This window comes from Pundamilia nyererei, unplaced genomic scaffold (assembly GCF_000239375.1).
Source record: "Pundamilia nyererei isolate P.nyererei 1_Seehausen unplaced genomic scaffold, PunNye1.0 scaffold00045, whole genome shotgun sequence".
Lineage (NCBI taxonomy): Eukaryota > Metazoa > Chordata > Actinopteri > Cichliformes > Cichlidae > Pundamilia > Pundamilia nyererei.
Genome location: NW_005187446.1, coordinates 1940256 through 1958585, shown reverse-complemented (window position 1 = coordinate 1958585; position 18330 = coordinate 1940256). Strand labels below are relative to the sequence as shown.

The 18330-nt window shown below is 43.0% G+C and overlaps 1 protein-coding gene across 2 annotated transcripts; it reads left to right on the top strand.

Annotated features, from left to right (window-relative positions):
* The first annotated feature begins 40 nt into the window (after positions 1-40).
* Positions 41-17973, top strand: prkcg (protein kinase C, gamma). Of its 2 annotated transcripts, none has more exons than XM_005731988.1 (17): positions 41-464; positions 1372-1703; positions 5208-5239; positions 5346-5428; positions 6303-6414; positions 6941-7069; positions 7173-7329; positions 7565-7766; positions 8284-8481; positions 10349-10522; positions 10795-10886; positions 11339-11401; positions 11572-11710; positions 13481-13561; positions 13744-13851; positions 14545-14685; positions 15467-17973. In XM_005731988.1, exons 2-17 carry the CDS (start codon positions 1462-1464, stop codon positions 15626-15628), a joined length of 2115 nt encoding a protein of 704 aa, XP_005732045.1. In that variant the 5' UTR covers positions 41-464; positions 1372-1461; the 3' UTR covers positions 15629-17973. The 2 variants fall into 2 exon arrangements, with proteins under 2 accessions (XP_005732045.1, XP_005732046.1); XM_005731989.1 differs by having other exon boundaries at positions 443-464; positions 1457-1703.
* The last annotated feature ends 357 nt before the right edge of the window (positions 17974-18330 follow it).

Sequence of the window (18330 nt, the reverse complement as noted above, 5' to 3'; positions counted from 1 at the left end):
TCTCTCTCTCCATATTTCTGTTTTTACTTCCACTCTCTCTCTCGCTCTCTCTCCTTTTCTCTTTCTCTCGTCCTCCTCCTAGTAAAAACCGAATCAATCTTGGAAAGAGAATACCACCTCTCTATCTCGTCCTCCTCCTCACCCTGCCTCTGGGTTAACGGATATATATCACTTCACTTCTCTATATTTGGTTCCTAGAAAGCTTGAGTCTCTCAAAACGCTTGTTGCTTACCCATTTTTCATTTTTACATTTTTCTTTTCATTTTTTTCTTTTTTTGGGGCTGTTTTTCCCCTGCTAGCCACTGCTTTTTCTTCCCCCTGTTCTCTTTTTCCTGAGGTGACCAGCTACAGGTGTGACACCTTAGCCTTTCATTTGAAGTGAGCCAGACAGAGAGGAGGAGGAGAACACGAGGAGAAAGACATCTTCAGCTCAAAACTTTCCTCCAAAATTGTCCCAAATTCAGGTATTAAGTCTTTATTATCTTTTCCTTGTGAGTCTGTACAACATTTATTTCTTCTTGTCATTATTCTACTCATTACTGAGCCCTGTGCCATTTTTCTTACTGTCCACTTTCACGCCTTTGATTGATTTGCTCCTGCTTCTTTGCTGAGACACAAACATTTCATCACATTTCTTTTATGGTATGGGTTTTCGCTGTGGGCTTATTTATTTATTCATTAAATCTCTGTTGGTGTTTCATTTATCATTTAGTAGCGTGCAACTCTTGCACCACAATCTCTCCAGCTAATATTGCCGTTTTGCACTTTTTCCAGCGCATCTCATTCCCTATAGACATGTACATATTATTCTGGTCCAAACTTTTCTTCAGAAATGGGACTAATTGCTAAAAAAGGCAGGCAGGAAGATGAGGAGAAACCAGACTCTAATATTGGAGCAGCTGGTGGGGGTGTTGTTGACATGGCAACAGAAGTACAGTTGACATAACGACCAGGGGGTAGGAAGGGAAGGGGGGTAGTCATAGCTGCGAGGGACATGGATATGTATGGGTAGCATGGGCAGGCAGTATGTGGGACGCAGCGAGTTGCACTAATGGTTTAGCGTCTCTTAAGAGACTCCTGTCTCAGCATGTGAATTAACCTCCCTGTCTCCTTCATTATATCTCTTCTTTCTCTTTCAATCTCTACCTGCCACTTTCCCTGTGCTCCCTCTTTCGCGCTGCACTTCCGGCCCATTCATCCCTTCTCGATCTTTCTCCTCATCGCGTCACTTTTTCACCGCTCCCTACCCTACATCCCATGTGCCATTAATACAACTTCTGACCCATTACACTTTTCATCCATCGTCCTCCTCCCGCTCCTCCTCCTTGTCCTTGCTTCCTCCTCTCCGCCCTCTCCTCTGTTCTATTCAAGGTCTTCTGCTCAAAGCAAAGCCTTCGTTACTAACACTCATCATCCAATCCCCCTTACCTTTTCATCTTTTTACCGCATCCTCCAGGCATCATGTCTACCCCAGTCTCCCCGTCCCCCTCGCTCTCCCCACTGACACTGGCCTCCCCTACATCTGCAACCTCCCCCGGTGCCTCCCCTCTGCCCTCGCCTCTCTCCCCTCCACCCAGGGTGCCCGTGTTTCAGAGGAAGGGAGCGCTCAAACACAAAAGGATTGTCGAAGTGAAAGACCACCAGTTTACAGCACGCTTCTTCAAACAGCCCACCTTCTGCAGTCATTGCACCGACTTCATATGGTAACACACGTACACACAGACTCACACACAGCTACACAGAAACCACCCCAACTGTTCAAACACCACCTCCTCAGGCATCCCACCACTCCACGTAGTGCTGACTTTCACTGCTTTTTTTTTCTTTTCTCTTTCTTTCACCCTTTCCAGCTGCCTGCTGGAGAGACTGCCCACACTGACCTGCTCTGATCACATAACCTCACCTCCACATTGCCGCCTACATAATCCAGGCGTTACTTTAGGAACTCACACACGCCGATGCATTGATATATATACTGAAAAAACACACACAAACAAGAACTTAATTAGAATATGAACTTTAGCCTGACTGCATTAAAACAGACAGGCACCAACCGTGAAGTAATTTAATTTTTTAGTAATAATTAACTTTCTTTTTTTAAAGGGGTACTCTTTAGTTTCATAAATCTGAAGGACTCATAAGGGATGGACTGAAGAATCTGAGATATCCACAATAATAATGCAGGAGTAGAAAACATTCAGTCTGAAATTCAGACTGAGACTTCAAAAGGGTTAATGTTTCAGACTTCTGCAGTCTCCTCCTGAGAGGCAAAACACATCATAGGATTGTTTTCACAGACTTAGTAGTATGCTTTTTAATGAGTAAACTAAACCAAGCAGTAAAATACAGTAAAAAGCAGTAAAATACAGTAAAAAGCAGTAAAAATTCTAAAATGCAGTCGGTTTGGCACTGATAGAGTTTTACCATGTTTACTATCTGCTGTAATTGCTCCAGATGGTGCTGGACTGCATTTGGAGATTTGAGATTAATGTTACAGAAACTCTGACATTAATCTCAGAAACACCTAAATCCCAAACTGGGATTTGGTGTAAGTATTTAAGGTTTTAAGTATCTAGAAGTACATATAAGTATTTACAGGTGACTTTAATAACTTAAAATATTAGGTTTTTTTTTTTAAAGGTAATCTAAGAGTAAAATAACATACCAGTGCTTATCATCATTTATAACATTTATGCGCGTATACATGAATTTAGAATCAGATTTGACTTCTTTATGATCAGACGACACCCTGTGAGCGTGACCACTGAAGGCGCAGTAGTCTGTGTTTATCGTTGTGAGTGTAAGGGGCTGTGTGTTTGAACATATGGTGGGAGTGTATGTTGGATGCAGGGCGCTGTACGTGCCAGCAGCCTCTGGGTATCTTTCAGGACATTTCTCCAACTGGCTGCTGTCTTGGCAGTGGTAGCAGCTCTTAGATGAGGTTGAAAACTCTCTTATTTTGCACAAGATGTCAGAGCAGACGCTTTCAATCACGGTGTTAGAGGCCCCGGGGAGATTGTTAGATTAATTAAAGACTAAGGCAAGATTGTTCTAATTTGTAAATGTAAATATCTTGTTTATTAAGTCAAGGTCTTAAAGAGGAGTGGGTTGTACCTGTTTTGGCTCCTTTGGGTAATAACTAAGCTAAACTGTCTGAAAACATTAAAAAAGGAAAATTGCTTCGTGTCACAGTCCAGTCTTAGCATACTAACAAGGATCATAGTTTTTAAAATATTTGTTATGATACTTAAACCTTTTAACATCTACCAAGCTGCTGGTCACCTGCTTACTGTTAGGGTCAGATGGTATTATCCATATACTAAACAAGTGGATTATTTAAAGAAACATTGCATATATAGTGTCATTTTGGTCCTGTGTTTATTTTTTGTTTTGTTTTTTATTTCCTTTACAAGCTTTTCCACTTGTGTGTGCCAAGTGGGACAAAAAAACCCTATCTATAAATAGACTGGATCCTAACCTAATCCTTATCCTAACCAGAGCACCTGGTGGATGTTAGGAGGCTGAAGAAGGCTGAATTGTGATTTGGCATAGATGGAGATCAGATTTGCTGGTCATAACATCACCATCAAGTGTCTCAATTAGCCATAATAGTGAGCCACATCAGAATGGTCTGAAATTAAAGCATCCGTATTGTCAAGGTAGAGACAAGTCTCCAGTGTGTCACAGAGCTAACAACAGGACACACAATTTCATGCTCACATTAGCATCTGGAGCCAAATTAGAATCACCGGTTAACCTAACATGCATGTCTTTGGGCTGTGGGAGGAAGCCAGCAAACTTGGAAAGAATCCACACAGGCACATGCATCCTCACAGAAAGGCCCCAGCCAGTCATCGGGTTCAATCTCGGGCACTTCTTGCTGTGAGATAACAGTGCTAACCACTGCACCGCTGTGCCACCAACTGCAGCATCCATCCATCTAGTTATCCAATAAGGGATTGCAGTTGGGCTGGAGCCTATCCAAGCTGTCATAGGGCGGGAGTTGGGGGGGTACACCCTGGACAGCTCGCCAATCTATTGCCGGGCTCACACAGAGAGGCAGACAACAATTCACGCTCACAGTCACACCTATGGCCAATTTAGAATTACCAGTTAACACCTAACAAGCATGTCTTTGGACTGTGCCAGAGTACCCGAAGGGAACCCATGCGAGCACGGGGAGAACATGCAAACTCCACCCATAAAGGCCCCAGCCGGCTGATGGATTCGAATCCAGGACCTGCTCGCTGTGAGGGGACGGTGCTAATTACCATCAGAGAGAGTGTCATAGATTCTCTATCTGCAGCAGCAAAATTCATTTGTTTATTATGTGTTTGTTCTATTGTCACATGTCAAAGTGTGTTTTTTGATGAAGAGCTTTCTCAAAAAAATGCTCCAAGAGGGGTTAGTCTGATGTTTTTATAGAAGCATTTTATTCAATTGCATGTGTTTGGTAGATTTTTTTCACATCATTAATTCAAAATGCAGTTATCCCCTACATTAAATTCTCTGTGATATCTGGCCAGAAAGCAGCTCTGTGAATCCTCACCATATCTGGTTCTCTAATGCTCTCTGCTGGTCAAAAAGCAGAACTGGTCGGATGCATTTGGTGCTGCAGACACGGACTTCTGTTGAGTGCCTATCAAGGATCAGATTACCCTCAGCAACCCTTTCTTTAATTATTACTCAGCCAGATGGTGAACTGATTGTAGATCAGTGATTATGGTCAGTTTCCTATGAACCCCTGAGGCTCTCCGGTATGACTGTAGAGGAGCTGTCGAGGTCTCTCGTTTGCCTGCCTTTCTAAGTCTTCTAATCAAAACTCGATCCACAACAGGCAAGCTGCTGAGTGGACTGTTTAGTCAATCAATGACTTAATTATTCAATTAAAGCTTTAAGGAGACTATGGAAGCTAGCCAACATTGCAGAAGCATTGTATTGGTGTAAGTGTTTGACCTGGTCAGCGGTGAGGCTTTGAAAAGAAAAGCACTCAAACTTCACACATAATGACTTAGTGTATCAAGTTGTTGGTGTTTTTTGTCTTTTTATGAGACAATTTGTTCTCCACTAGAGTCTGCATTCCTGTCTTTATACAGTGCAGAGTAACGCAACAGCAATATCTCATTCTCCAAAGCTAAATATTTCACCTTAAGGAGGACTGCAGAAAATTGTTTTTGTATCTTAATCCATGTGTCTTTTTCACACAGGGGCATTGGGAAACAGGGATTCCAATGTCAAGGTAGAGATAAACCTAGCATTATTGCCTTTCCTTGCAGCGTTAATCTTCTCTGATGTATTTTTTGTCCTGCAAAGCAGATTCATTCTGAAATGTTTGCTTTCTCTAGTTTGCAGTTTTGTGGTCCACAAAAGATGTCACGAGTTTGTGACCTTCACGTGCCCCGGCTCTGTGACCGCCCCCAGACCAGATGTGAGCAGACATATCTTTTCCCTTCTTATTTTCGGTTTTTGTGAAGATTTGCATCGTCATCATCATTTTTCAACATCCTTTGATGACAGTAGCATGTGTGCGTGAGTCAGCCATCAGTCCGTGCATCTTTCTCATCATGCAGCCTGTTTCCATCCATGACGTCTGCACTCATGTCGTGCAGTCCTAGAAGGCATCTGAAATGCTGGGAGTGGGAGATAGGGTGTGGGGGAGACACAGGTGGAGGGCAGGATGGACTGATAAGAGTGAGAATTAGAGGGGGGAGAAAGAGAGCGAGAGCCACAGACTGCTCAGTCTTCTTCTGTGTGGCATTTTGAGGATTTCAGGGAGATTTGTCTTTCACTCACATTTTTTTTCTACCAGCTAAATAAACTGCCTGAGAATTGAGGTCAATGAGAAAGTGTGTGTGTGTGTGTGTGTGTGTGTGTGTGTGTGTGTGTGTGTGTGTGAGAGAGATCGAAAATGGATGAGACAGTGAAAGAACACACAGAGGGAAAGAGAAGAAACAGGGTGACAGTTTTTAAATAGCGACTCAGTGCGACAAGGGAGGGAAAACAGTTTGGGAGAAGGTGGTGTATGAAGCGTGGCGGTGGGGTGGTCTGATGAGCTGAAGAGAGATAAAAATGATTCATCCCTCTGTGCACAGTATATACACGCTCACACACACGCAGACACTGTGTGTCCTCTCCGAGTGGAGAGATCTAATTGGCTTGTCCACGAATGCCCCACTCATCTTCTCTCTGCTAATCACGCTCTGCACGTGTGTGTCTGTGTGTGTGTTCCACAATCATCGTATGTATGTGTGTGTGAGAGAGAACGAGTTCTCAGCGCAGATTGTTTTTCTGTTTTATTTCAGGACCTGAAGAGTCGACACACATTTAAGATCCACACGTACTCCAGCCCTACATTTTGTGACCACTGTGGCTCGTTGCTGTATGGCCTCATACACCAGGGCATGAAATGTACCAGTGAGTTTCACTCCACTCTATGAGATACATAAATCTACGTGCTTCGAGCCTTTATTAGCTATTATGCTCAGATGAATATCACTCCACATATGCACATTGCTGAAACTCACATCTGGAGAAGACTTCCAGTTATTATTATCATTAATCTTTTTTTCTTTTCTTTTTTTTTTTTGGCTAAGATAAAGGAATAGTTAGTCACTAAAAAAAGAAAAGAAAAAGTGCTTGTTCACTTTCTTGCTGAGAATTAGATGAAGAGTTTGGAAACTAGTGGAGAGTCCAGGAGGCTTCTATACCCCGTGAAGATTGTCTGGCACATACCAACCAATAATTTCAGAACTTGCTCACATAAATGTTCTTGTTTTTTGAAAGCTAGTGAAGCCCACAACCACTATTCCTCATCTCATCTTTTTAATTATTATGCTTAATAAAGCTAGTGGATTTAGACTGATTACAACTAATTATTCCACACGTATCCAGTGCATGTCTGTGTTCACACTTTGTCTTTTGTGCGTCTTTGTGTGGTGAGGCTGTGACATGAACGTCCATCGGCGATGCGAGACCAGCGTCCCCAGTCTGTGTGGCCAGGATCACACAGAGAAGAGAGGGAGAATCCATCTGACCATCAGAGGAGAAAAGGAGGACGTCTTTGTCACAGGTGGGAGGACCCGCTGGATTCAACCAATTTAAACAAAAAGCAGGCTTCTGCAGGAAATGTAAGGTTTCTCTTCTTTCCTTTTATTGTTTCACTGCTGTTTCAGTGCGGGAGGCTCGTAACTTGATGCCCATGGACCCAAATGGCTTGTCAGACCCGTATGTTAAACTGAAATTGATTCCAGACCCAAAGAGCCACAGCAAACAGAAGACTAAGACCATCCGCTCAACACTCAATCCCGTCTGGAATGAGAGCTTCACCTTGTGAGTCCTTGCAAACTTTAGGGTGGAAAATTTACAGGGTTCTGCCACAAACGTTGCTATATGTAAAATCGGATTACTCAGCGACGTTAACCTTTACTTTCTTATAGGTGCGTGTTTGATATCCAGGGGAAATAAGACATTTCAGCAAAGGTCACACTGAAAAGGGATGATTTCGTTCTATGCTTTGTGTTTCATCATGTATCAAATTGTCACAAGTGTGTGTTTGACTCCTCAGCTCCGTGCGTGGTCACCAGTGGGACAGGCGTCTGTCTGTGGAGATATGGGACTGGGACCGGACGTCTAGGAACGATTTCATGGGAGCGCTGTCGTTTGGCGTGAGTGAGATCTTCAGGCGTCCAATCAGTGGTTGGTTCAAACTGCTGGCCCAAGATGAGGGAGAGTACTACAACATTCCTGTGCCAGACCCGGACCTGCAGGTAGGCAGCAGGCTGCTTTATATGGACATAAAGCCATCAGATGGGCTCAAGGTGAACAAAAAGCAAGTGACGGGATATTTATACCTGTATTCACCAGGAAGTGGAGCAACCCTTTATTTTGTGCCATGCCTTTGACCATTCATCCTTAGACCTTGGCATAGCTTTTATCAGCTTATAATTACCTACATCTAACAAACAGCAGCTGCCACAGCTCATACTGGGTCAGCGTCTGTCCTGCTGAACTATCCCGTTTCCTACAGTTCTATCTAAGGAAGAAAAAAAAAACTTGGAAGATTAATGCCGGTGTTATTGCTAAATAATTAGATAATAAATTATACTGAGTGCCCTTTCTTCTCTGTTGCACTCTGCATCCACCAGGGTGCAGAATTGTGCTGCCTGACTGCAGTCCAAAGCTGGGGGGTAGGAGGGAGTTTGAGGTTTGTCTTGGGTTCCTGTTTTATGGATCTGTGTGGGTGTGTGTCGTTTATCTCTCGAACATCCCATTTTATTTCTCCAGGAGCCTCAGCCAGATGCTACTACACCTTCTTTGCCTCAAGCGATGCCTTCCCCGCTGTCTGAACCATTTCCCGTGGCCCTGTCCCCGACCCTCATTCCCTCCTGTCCCCCTGTCCACACTCCGGGCCCTGGCAAAGTTAAAATGGGCATCCACGATTTCAACTTCCTCATGGTTCTTGGAAAAGGCAGCTTTGGCAAGGTAAACGAAATGCCATCTTTTCTTTTGTACACACAATCATCACCTCTTATCCAGCAACTGTGAATGATATCAAAGAGACCATTCATGCTGGAAACAACAAAGATTATTCCTGGGTTTAAATCCTTTCTTCTATCGATGGACTTGACCTTCAAGTGGCATTTCATGCAGCAGCTCCCAGGCACAGGAAACCAGAATTTCTTTGAAAAAAATAATAAATTACCCTTTCTTACGAACATACTCACTGTCTTTACTTCTGCTGCCAAATGATTCATTTAACCCTTTGCTGCTTTTGTGTTGTCAGCAGTCGTGAGCTTCCCACATGCTACACAGGCAGTCATCCTGGAGGTGTTCATTTCAAGGGAGCCTTTGCTCTCCATTTTCTCTTTAATTCCCCAGTAGATGAGACATAATGAAGAGAGAGGAGTTTTGAGTCCTTCTTCCTCTTCTGAAATCCCCCTGTGCTGTTTCATAACTGTCAGAGGAGAGTCTACAGAGGACAGGAGAAATAGACTCGACTTACGTAAGATGTGAGGAGAGAGGAAAAAAAAAAAAAGGACCCAAGAAAGGAGAGACAGACCCCGGGGCTGCTGAGTGAGGGAAAGTGAGAAGGAGACAGACAGAGATAGAGGGAAGAGAGAAGGATTACTGTGCTGCAGAAAGTGACAAAATGACCAAAAAGGAAATGGGATAACAAGAGCGGCAAATAGAAAAAGTACATGCTATTAAGATTTGTAATATTCTGCAGGGTGATGAGTCCTATTTTTATGTGAGTTGGTTTAAAACCACGACGCAGAGCAGGAGACACGATCACAGATGGTAGGATTTCTCCTGCTGACTGGCAGTTCATCAATAGCCCTGCACACACACACACACAGAGGGAGTGATCTTAGTGTAGTCGCACTGTTTTATATATACATTTTTAAAAACGGTGTAATTTTCAGTGCTATTCACCTCCATTTGAAAGTAAAATGAGATCCTTAATTTCCACTCGCCTCTATTACAGCTCAGCACTGAGGGCTGATCATTTCTAACAGTGTTGTTGTCAGCATTTTCCATATTTATTGACCATATTTATCTCAGTGAAACCTGGATCACGTGGCACTCATTGTGGAAAATTATAACATCATTAGCACTCAGAGCTACCCACGAGCAGCCAGTTTAATAGGAGTGAGAAAATGTGTTTTTAATGTCTGATTAAAACACGAGAGCAAGCTTTTAGGGCTTTCCCTGTCCACTTGAGACATTAATGTCTCGAAACCCTCAGGCCTGTTTCAACTTTAATTAAACTTTACATTGAGTTATTTCATCATACATGTACATTACCAAACTTGCTGTTATCCATTCTGAAGTTATAACTTTTTCTTTTCCTTTTGCACTATATATGCCTTTTATTCATTTTACACGGGCGCTGGTTTATTTAAACAGTGGAACTAGTTTTCTCCTGCGACCAGTGCACCTCATCACTGCTAACACAATAACCTAAAAAACACTCAGACCTGACTGCAGTACAGCACGTCACATGCATGGCTGTCTTTGGAGCGAGAAGAGTTGCATTGGGGATTTTTTTTTTTAAGTCTGAGAGGACTTTATGCCAAAGTTATAGTCATTTTTTTAAAGCTGCTCCTGGTTTGCTGCTGTTGTGTTATCTGTTCAGAAATGTTCAAAGGTGACTTTGGAATTTTGGGGAAATTGTGTTTTCTCGACTCTCTAACATTTCAACCCGAAAGCCAGTCCTGTGTTTTCTGTAAACATTTTGTTTATTTATGGGTTTTGAAGACATACGGTAGCTGCTTTGCAGACTTTTGGGATTCACGCTTGTCTCCTTGTTTCTTCAGAAACTTTCTCTTCTCTTCCCGCTCCTGCACAGGTGCTGCTGGCAGAGGAGCGAGGCAGCGAGCGTCTGTTTGCCATAAAAGTGCTGAAGAAAGACGTTCTCTTCCAGGACGAGGACACGGAGAGCGCTCTAGTAGAGAGGAGGGTTCTGGCGCTCCTTTCTCGTCCTCACTTCCTCACGTCCCTCTACTGCGCCTTCCAGACTGAGGTGTGTGGGTATCTGGGTTCCCAAATGATCTGTCTAAATTTCATTAAATTGGCCATAAAGCTGCCTGACACTTTGGCTGCATCGTCCTCCCAGGAGTTGTTTCGGTCCAGGTTGGGCGAATTCCGATTAATAAATGAAATAATTAGCTTGCTTTCTTTAACAAGGTCCTCGGTCCTGAAGGAGGTATTTTAACAGATTGCTTTTTAATTTGGACAAGAGGTGCTTATTCATGAGGAGCTTGCGCATGTGTGTGTGTGTTTTTGCTTCTGCAGGACCGACTGTATTACGTGATGGAATATGTCAACGGAGGAGACCTGATGTTTCACATTCAGATAGTTGGGAAGTTCAAAGAGCCTCACGCAGCGTATGTAGTCAAAAAGCTCCTTTAATCACCGTCCTTATCTACACAAAGTCTCATTTCCTGCCTTTTTGTTCTGTGCTCTCTTACATACACACTCGTCTCTTAGCTTTGTTCATTATACCTGGTGACTCATAAAAAGTCATCAACTCAAGTGCCAGCCCTTTTCTCTTCCCCGACTTTCTCCTCCCACTAATCTTATCGTATCATCTACATTCTCCCTCCCCCTGGCTGTTCTTCTAATCAATAATCTTTGATCAATCATCTAAAACAAATTTTTGCCCTGTTGCTCATTTCCATCTCTCTTTCTTCATTTTCCTGCCTTTCATCTCTTTGGTTGCTTCTCCCTTTCATCACCCTCTCCAGTGCCATTCCCTCTCTCCTAACCTCTTGTCATCATCCTCTTTTGAATTAGCTGATTCTCTGTCCCTCCTTCTCCTCCTCCTCTCTCCCTCCAGGTTTTATGCGGCAGAGATAGCGGTCGGCCTCTTCTTCCTCCACAGCAAAGGCATCATCTACAGGTAAAGAAGTGGGCTGCTTCATAACGTGGCCTGGTTTGCCCGTGTTCACTTCAGTCTGCGTTCGGCACAGACACGACACAGATTTATCATGTCTCTTGTAGCTAATGACTGTTATAAAGATGGTATCTATCAAAGTGATTCATACCTGTGTGGCGTTTCTCCCCTCTCAGGGATCTAAAGCTGGATAATGTGCTGCTCGACAGCGAGGGCCACATAAAGATAGCAGACTTTGGGATGTGCAGGGAGGGCATGTTCGAGGGCGACACCACACGTACCTTCTGCGGCACTCCTGACTACATCGCCCCTGAGGTACCGTGACCGCTGCCCTCACGCTATTGTCCACAGTCACTCCTGATATTTCCCTCATTTGTTCCTTATTTTCCCTCATTTTCCCTCATTTCACCCCTCTTAGTTTGCTTGACCTGTTCTGCATTGCCGCGAGACGCCGAGTTGCTTCGCTGCAGCTCCCCCTCGTCTCTTCTGTCCTCTCTGACCTTGTCAGCAGTTTGTGAATAATTAACTTCACATGATTCAGTAAGCAGTGGTGTGTGATTGTACTATGAGAGTGTTGCATAGAAGTCACTACTGTCCTTCAGAGACATTGTTTTACGAGCATAGCGCCGCTTTCTCACAGCCGCTGCCAGGTTTAACTTGCATGTAAAGTCTTTATTTCAAAATAGTTAAACAAACCACTACAATGGGTAGCTTGCCCTTGCTCATACCCGGCAGTTATACATTTTGCCAACTTTACTTTTTAGTATATTTCCAGAAAATGTAGTGAGGTTTATTTCATGTTATTATGGGATTTCAGCAGTCTGTAAAATTAAGTAGGTTTTTATTTAAAGTTATGGTTAATGAGCTGAAGGAAGCAAACAAAGAAGTGTTTGTGTTGAGCTGCGGTGGAGCACTTAAAAAATGATTCTTTGCCCTCATAAACATGAAAGATGAAAGCTTGTTAAGTAATGAATAATTAAGGAAAATATCCTTGGTATAAAATGAGTGTATACCAATAAAATACATTTCTTTTGACCAGATTCCATTGAAGTTAATGTTCCACATTGTACCTATGCAATAGTATTACATTGAGAATTTACATGTAATCACATTACTTCAAGTCAGCAGTTTATTTTTCTGAATGATAGGAAAAGGGTGGCAAAAAGCTCGGCTATTATCTGTATTTTTTTTTTAAAGTAGAAAAATCCGTTTCATCGGTCAGTATAAATTTGTAACAAAGAAATCCTGTTTCAGTTTTCATGTGCGCCACTGTCTGTGGTTGAAGACGGAGCTGAAATTGTGCGAACATAATGAGATGAAGCACCAAAAGACTAAAAGGGATGTCACTAATGTCAGTGCAAATATCAGCCGCAGTGAAATAATGAAAAAGCGAAGGTGGTTTTGCTTGACGTTCTTTTGATATGCAAACCATAACTGTCTGCCTGTATAATGTTTACCTTACAAATTGTTGGAAATGCATATGTGCGCCTTACCGTGTGAAGTGATCTTAAACAATTTACTTCAGAGAAGGCGTGAAGGCGCATCTCGGTCGGTGGACTCGTAGCTGAGTGATACGGGGGGGGGAGAGAAAGTGGGGAAGCGACTGTTGTGTGCGTCTTTGATATTGTAAACCTTGCTGTGGAACCCCTGGGTATTGACTCTGTTATGTAAACACCCATTGATTCTCCTGTGTCTGCCATTTTGGAAGAGTTGCAATATATTTCCCCAGAGGCTGGGGATTGTTCCCTCGTGCCCCTCTGCACAGCACACCACCACCTCCCCCTCCTGGCATCCACACACACGCGCGCACGTATCGGGGAAACAAACAAACAAACAAACACACAAGCTTGTGAACACAAGTGCAAATCCAAATCCGTGTGTTGATTATTTCTGAGCTCATTCACACATGAACCCTCCCTTACGCCGCACTTTATCCTTTCGCTTCTCTCTGTTTTTCACCCCTGCTGTTTCTTGTAGCTGCATATCATCCAAGCAGCCAGCTGCCTCTCTCTTCCTATCGCTGCACTGCCATTCTTCCCCATTTATATCTTCTCATACATTCTCCATCCTTTTTCCCTCCCCCAGATTGTGGCCTATCAGCCCTATAATAAAGCAGTGGACTGGTGGTCTTATGGAGTGCTGCTGTATGAAATGCTGGCAGGACAGGTAACACTCAGCTTAATCCTAACAATAGCGTGCACAGACACTTTAAGCCCCCAGTACTCGTCCTTTGTAATCACTTCAAAAGACTTTCAAAGAACTTTAATTTCATTATATTCGTTATCAATTTGCCCACAGGTCTGTGCTTAAACTCTTCCGCTCTCTCCCTCACTCTCTTTTCCTTTAAGCCGCCATTTGATGGCATTGACGAGGAGGAGCTGTTTCAGTCCATCATGGAGCAGAGTGTCTCATACCCAAAAAGTCTCTCTCGGGAGGCTGTAGCTATCTGCAAGGGAGTGAGTTCAATCCTCGTTTCTCATATTAACTTTTAACACACGGGCAATTAAGATAAAAGTTCATGTACTGTAAATCAGGAAATGAAATAACTCTTTACTCGTGCAAGATTGTATTCGGTCGCCTAAAGGAATAGTTTTTGGAACTATGTTAATTTGCTTCTTTACAAAGAGCTGGACCGACACCACTTTTACAACTGCCTGTTAGATATCAGGCTGGAGGCAACCAACTTTACTCTTCAGCGCAAAACTTTTTATTTTTACACTACAGTGTTTTTATCCATGTTTTGGACAGTTGAGTTTTATTACTCACAAATAGTGAGTAAGAACTGTTTTGTTTTTTTCCCGGTTGTTTATGCATAGCTAAGTGGCTGCTGGCTGTAGCTTCATAATTGGTGTACAGATAGCAGAATCTTAATGATCTTCATCTCTCTGCAAGAAGCAAACAAGCATAATTCCCAAAAAATGTCAAGGTTTTTCAAAGTGATAGTGCAATAAAAATCCATTCGTTGGCAAGACAACAAAGGAATTGGATTACAGTACATGATTCCAAAATAAAGCAAAGCTTATCATGCACACCGACTGCTCTAACCGAGGCAGATCATAAACAGAAGTCATTTATTGTATCACATTATTATCCCAGCCTAGTCGCTTTTTCTCACATTTCTCCCCTCATTTCCTCCTCTCTTGACTCAGCTCCTGACAAAGCACCCGGCCAAGCGCCTGGGTGAAGGAGAAGATGCAGAGAGGGAGATCAGAGAGCATCCGTTCTTCCGCTGGATTGACTGGGACCGTCTGGAGAGACTGGAAATCCCGCCACCTTTCAAACCCAGAACTGTCAGTTCAGTTAAACAGATGAACCACATGTTCCTTCTTTCTTCCTCCTCCTCCTCTCTTTCTTCTCTTCTCTGCCTCTCTGAGGACACTTATAGGGAATTGGAGCTGTCACTTTCTTCCATCTGTCTCCTTTTTCTCTGACTCCCACATTGTCCCTCGTTTCCCTGCATGTTTCCTCCACATTTGCCTTGGCCTTTTCATTCCCTCTTCCTCTCTCTGTCTCTTCCTCTCTCCCCTTCACATCCCCTCTATTTCCTCATTTATCACCTCTTTGGGTTCTTAGATAGGCTTTAAGAGCTCAGGAACAGACAGTTCAGCCATAACAGACAAGACCTTCTGACCTTGGGGTCTTGCCTACTCCTCCCATATGCAAATGTATGTCATCATTAGCCTGCCACTTGCCAAAGTGCCGGCGCACTGGCCGTTTGTGAGGTGTGCCTTGAGTGAGCCGAGTATGCTCAGGGGTTAGAGGCCAGGCCCATTAGCCTAATGAGATTCATATCATTCGGCAGAATGGCTGTCATATGCTGTTAGGCATCTGGGGAGGATATGTGATCAGCTTTCTTCCTGTGTGCTTCTGTAGTGAGATAAAAGGAGGTCTCAGTGAGGAAAAAACGTGGGGGTGGATTCTTTTTATAGTTTAACATTTTTAATAAACTATTTTTGTTCCGGGGGGAGGGATTTTGTAAAGTTTATTGTGGATGCAATATCATGCATGCATGAAGATGTGCCCTAATCTCAGTCTTGTGTGTACATACCTTCTCTTCTTCTTCATCGCCAGGGTGGGAAAAAAGGTGAGAACTTTGACAAGTTCTTCACAGCTGCTCAAACGGCGCTCACCCCCTCGGACCCGGATATACTCGCAGCCATGAACCAGGAAGACTTCGAAGGCTTCTCCTTCATCAACCCAGACTTTGCTCCGTCACCGCTCACCGCTGTTTGAAAACGGCTCCCAGATCTGCTCCAGCCGCCGTTCCAAGTCTAGCCAGATGATCCTGTTATCCTTCCGATTGTAGTTTTATAGCAGAGAATTTGAACGTGAGAGCTAGCAGCGAGTATTACACCTCTCATAACCAAATTCAGACGTTTACATGAAAATGCCAAGACACCTCGATTTTCGGGCACTCTCTTTGATGCATGTCTATTAACTCACTCATCACAGAATGTGTATCAACACTGCAAACATAGTCAGAACTATGGACTGCCATCTTAGACATTTTTTTATAAGACTTAACTTGATCTAAAGGTACTGTAGTATGAACGTGAGAAAGATAATCTCTATGCATGCAGATAGTTTTTATAGCACTAGACTATCCAAGGCAGATACTTTACTTTCCTTTCCTTTAAGTAAAGTAGTCATATGTTGTGCACACGTGTAATTTACCAGTTATATTTCACCAGTCAGGGTTTCATTCATGCAGCTACAATGACCACACAGTATGTAAAAGCAGGACATCTCACCATTTTGATGCCAATTCCACCTTAGCACTTTGTATTGTCCATTGCAAGTACTCAGCATCAACAGCACTTAAATGTTTCTTTCTGACTACCTACAGTATCTCACTCTGGGTTTTTTTGTGCTCTCTATTTTGGATAAATGACATGTTGACTATGAAGCAAATTGAGCGGGGAGCCATTTTTAGATATTTATTTATTTTATAAGAGAGGCGTCCTGTGGAAGCGCTTAGTCAGACTCCTCTGACCTGGCTCGACCCCAAGGTTTAATGACTTCAGATGACCCACTGAGATGTTTAAACAATGCAGTTATCACAATGTGACAGTTAAGGTGGACCACAGCTCTGCTCCACCCACCCAGGCTCACACTGTGTGGTGTGTAATGTCACTGGAAGGGAGTCCTCATTTGACATTCACAGTTTATCTGCATTATTATTATTATTTTTAATTCTTGAGCACGCTATGGAATATGGCCTATCTGCATTGCAACTACAAATATCCTATTACTCCAAGTAAACATTACAGTTTTATCAATAAAAGCCTCTTTTTAATGTCTTTCCCAGACGAGAGGCTTGTTAGCTTGCACAGGTACATATACTTATGATTTTAATGGTGTATGCCGTAAAGCTTTTTGCTGTGTAATGATGTGCTCACAGTATTGATTAGGAGTAATTAAAAGTGAGGCTCACTGGGACTGTTCAATACATGGAAAAATAACAGCAGTGCTGTCATTAAGCCCTATCTGAGCAGAGCAGGTGGCTGCAAACTTGCTGTGCAAAAATCTCATCCCCGTGCTCTTATCTAATGAACCAGCTGGTCATTTTACACATAAATATGCTTTATTTCTTTGATTCTTTTTTTCATGTACAGTTTTGCTTTACATCTGTTTGCCTGTTATTTTAGATCCGATTGAGCCGAAGTCAGATGTCAGTGCACACAATCCCTCAGTACGATAATTGCAATAGATGATGATCAATAGTGCAATAGATCATTGATAGATCGTGTATCTGATAGGTTTTGTTTTTATGTGCTGGAAAAAGAAAATAAAGGTGATGGGAAAAAATGATGAAACAGCACCAGTGAAGTGTCTCTTTCTGTGATGGCGTGTGAAGCTGCTGACAAACAAACACGCACGGCCTCTCGCTTTGTCTTCACCACGAGCCTGCCTCCCTGTCACGCTCCCTCCACCCCCCCTCCTCCCCGCACTTTCACACATACTCACGCTCAAAAGTGCAATCCCTGGCATGTGAACACACTCACGCACGGAGAAGATGCTGACCCCTCTGTTCAGTGGGCTACTGTAGCTGTTGAACCAGCAAAAACACCTCTCAGGCATCTCCCTCCGTGCCCTCCTCCTCTGAAGCAGCCCCCCCCCCGGCCCCTCCAGCATCACCATGATGGGACTAATATCCCTGTGGAGATCTGAGTTATAACAAGTTGACCTTCACATTAAAATCTCATCAACTTCCCATCTCCCTGTCTACTTCCCTCCCTTCTCTATCTGGCCTTCATCTCTGTTCCCCTCTGTTTGTCTTTTCTGTCAGTTCTGCACTGTAAATGCTTTACTGCATCGTTGTACATCATTCTTCAATAATCACCTGTCCAAATTTATTGTGTTGCTTGTATCTCTTTGAAATACTCCTGTTGCTGGCTGTTGATATGTGTAGCTTGTCTTCTCCTGGCCTCTACATCAGTATTATGATCTGATTTACACTTATACAGTATTTTCTATGCTAATGGTGTTCAGGCAGTGGACATGTAGGAGTATAATTTTGAGTGGACTATATCATATAAAAGCATATTTTAATGAAAAAAAACCTTCTTGATCTTTGTGTTGATTTATTTCTTTATTTTTAAAAAGCCATTGTTCATACTTGCTTACGTTAAAGTGACTTTAATCTGAATATACCTGAGGTAGATATGTTTGTAATGACAGATAAACCTTCTTAATAGTCTGGGATATGTTTCTAATCTGCAGTGCAGACCTGAAGAGTGTCAAACAGAAAATAAAGCACGTAATGACACTTTTCCTCATCAGCCTGTTTCTTTTACATCTAAAGCTGATTTTTAACTTCCATCACAATCTTTTCTCCAGCACTGACAGCATCAGCCTTGGTGTAACTGAACCACCAGCGCTCAGTGGTTGGAGTTGTATGTGCAGTCCATCATTCACCGTCACTCTGACACGAT

Coding starts and splice junctions, on each gene's coding strand:
- prkcg (XM_005731988.1), top strand. CDS start 1,462: ATGTCTACCCCAGTCTCCCCGTCCCCCTCGCTCTCCCCACTGACACTG. Junction 1,704..5,207: donor CATTGCACCGACTTCATATG/GTAACACACGTA, acceptor TTTTTCACACAG/GGGCATTGGGAAACAGGGAT. Junction 11,402..11,571: donor AGCAAAGGCATCATCTACAG/GTAAAGAAGTGG, acceptor CTCCCCTCTCAG/GGATCTAAAGCTGGATAATG.